At 31.6% G+C, this 2,873-nt stretch overlaps 1 protein-coding gene across 2 annotated transcripts in view; it reads left to right on the forward strand.

Annotated features, from left to right (window-relative positions):
- Window positions 1–1,073, forward strand: part of LOC106459773 (bromodomain-containing protein 8-like) — a 106,433-nt gene extending 105,360 nt beyond the window's left edge. For both annotated transcript variants that reach the window (XM_022386316.1, XM_013919429.2), the window contains one exon: window positions 974–1,073. In XM_022386316.1, the coding sequence (XP_022242024.1) occupies window positions 974–1,045 (72 nt within the window). In that variant the 3' untranslated portion in view covers window positions 1,046–1,073. The remainder of the gene's footprint in view (window positions 1–973) is intronic.
- The last annotated feature ends 1,800 nt before the right edge of the window (window positions 1,074–2,873 follow it).

The following is a 2,873-nucleotide window of genomic DNA, read 5'->3' on the forward strand; positions in this document are numbered from 1 at the left end:
AGTGGAAACTACTTGTACCTGATGATGACAAAACCTTTTCGAAATGTACATTTGCTGTTACGTTAAACTTGTATTAAAGTTTTTCTTCATTACCCATTTAAACTGTCTCCAAGCATTATGTTACAATATAAGTTTGAAGGTATTTCTTGTGGTAATGTTCAGTGTTATATATACTTCTGGATTTTTTTCACCTCCAAAGTTATCATGTCTCTTAACTCTTTCCCTGTTTTAGGTGATTTAATGGTTTTTTTGGATACACTTATTTGACTACTTACCCAAGTAGGTATGAGTGAAGCATATCTTTCTAGTATTATTGAAACAATTAATACCACAATTTGTTGTATTTATCCTAGGTTGAGTGAAAGTTACTTAACCTTTCATCATTGACATGCACACTGAGCATCACCTGTGATGCTTTAATCTCATATGTTGAACCAGAACAACCGGTTTCTGTTGACATGTTTGTAAACTTCAGCTGCATATCAAATAAATATAGCTGTTTATCACATATGATGCACAAGACAGGGATAGGAGTTAAAATTGAATTGACCCGAGTGGAAAGTAATATACTCCCTTCTTATTTACAGAAATTTTCCTGTTAGCTATTGCAATGGTGGTATTTGATGTCTGTTTTCTTTGCTCAATTTTAACACTTAAATAGCCAGTTTAGAGACACCTGTGAATTAGGTATCGCCTTTCATAATTTAGAACAACTGACCAGAAGGAGAATGTTCAAGTATTACCCCCTGCCACAATGGTCAATTTTACAATGCACCTACATCAGAAAGGGCAGAGCACCATGTCTCGGATCTTGGACCTTTTGATCTGCAAATGATATGTGTAGATAAAAGTTTCGATTTTAGAAATTAAATCTAACCAGCAAATATTTAGATTTAGTTAGAGTAGTATTTGGATTTTGAAAGGTTTTACTTTTTGAATTGAAAGAAATAATGATATCGTATGCTATTTCTAGGAAGAAGAGAAAAAGAAAAAACCTTCCTCATCAGATAAAGAATCCAAAATACCAAAAAAACGTCCATTGTAATGTGGAAAATTAATGTGTTTGTAGAAGACAAGCATTTAGTGTGTATTTTTATTTACTGAAGACTTCTGTATTTCATTTAAAATAAAATAAAAAGAGAATAAATGTAAAATAATGTGATCCTATGATTGTACCAATATATCTGATCCTTTTTTTTTAATAGAATTCTTCTATCTTGTGGTTTTGGCATTGAAATGGTCCATATGTCAAGACTCACCTTGAATTTTTTTTATATGTGAAAACCTAACTTTTATAAAATTATATGTTATTTGACTTCTACATTGCAATGTAATTTCAATCATAAGAAAAGTTTCTTACCAAAACCATCTTTCATCTGTGTGGATTTCTCATCTGATTAATATTAACTTCTGGTGAAAGCAGGTTATCTGCTTAGAGCAAAGCTAAAAGTCAACCACCTGATAATGGGTATAGCTAATTGAATATACTTTTCTTACGTATGTACTTGCAAAGATTAAATTGCATTGCTTCATGAGTTCGGTACCCTCATTGTTAACGATTGTTTCGGTCATAAACCCAATTATATCTTGATTAGATTTAAATACATGTATTAAGCTAACAGTGCAAAACAATCTACAATAAAAGTATAATAATAAAAATTAAAACTAATAAATATAAACAACATTTCAGCCAATACTGTTAATGAAGATAATCTGTATAATTAATATGCATTTGTTTGTCTGTCCAGAACTTCTCTTGCGAATTTCTCGCTACAAATCTGATGTTAGAAAGGCCTTTGTCGGAGGAGTCTGGATTGTGTATTGACTTTTCAATTCTGAATCATCTTACCTGATTTTTGCTTAGTCAAACTCTTCAATGCAACGAGTAAGGTATATGATAGCACAATATCGTTGCCAACTGGCTTTGATTTCAACTTTAGTTTTTCACTTGCAAATTATTACAAACAAACAACACTAAGTGCGTAGTTTCCTTAAAAAATATAACTTCACACTAAATCTATTTCTGTGGGCTTCTCGACCCGTTTTGATCTAAAATACGCATGCTCAGTTTGTTCAAAACTAAACTATATGCTTATCACTTTGTGAACACACATTCAGACGTTTTTGCATATTCAGCTAAGTTTGCCTTCATTACGACTTTACATTTACTTTGCAATAATTTAGCTTTGGTTGATTCCATAGACTGTTATAACCACCTTTTAGCTACGTTTTCTCTACTACGGGTTTTATTCTTCGTTTTTGTGGGTTTCTTTGTTTCAACTGGTAAAACCATGTCATTCACTAAATGCTCATAACTCTTTCATACTATATACACTATTATAAGTACTATTACTTTATTGTTTACTGTACGTATAATTTCATTAAATAAAGTTGCATCTACGTGAGTTTGTTTGTCAGACCACGTATTTTTTTTTTCAAATAGACCGGGATTTATCGATCTAACAGATAATGCTTGTAAGAAAGCATAGCTTTAATGGCATGTGTGAAAATGATAGAATATGGAAAATATCGCAAATGTTTCGCGGGTAGCGTCTAGTGAAGAAATAATAGAATAGACTTTAATTTTAAAACTTATCATATTTACAACAAAATGTCAAAGAGATGAAATATTTTTTATTGTTTCTTAGTAAACCATGCATATTCATTACTGGTAACATTCTCTATTAAGTCTTCCAATTCTTAGTACTTGTCCATTCTACCTAGAAAACAAAAGTGAGATGGGTATAATGAGCTTGAAGTTCCTTTTGCCTGTTTTTTACTCCATTATAAGGCCTTTGTTGATGAATCAAGTGCTTGTACGTGTACAGGGCCAACCCATGGTAATTTTGTTATTGCCAAAGTTTTAGCCAACA

This window comes from Limulus polyphemus, unplaced genomic scaffold (assembly GCF_000517525.1).
Source record: "Limulus polyphemus unplaced genomic scaffold, Limulus_polyphemus-2.1.2 Scaffold659, whole genome shotgun sequence".
NCBI classification, from domain to species: Eukaryota; Metazoa; Arthropoda; class Merostomata; order Xiphosura; family Limulidae; genus Limulus; species Limulus polyphemus.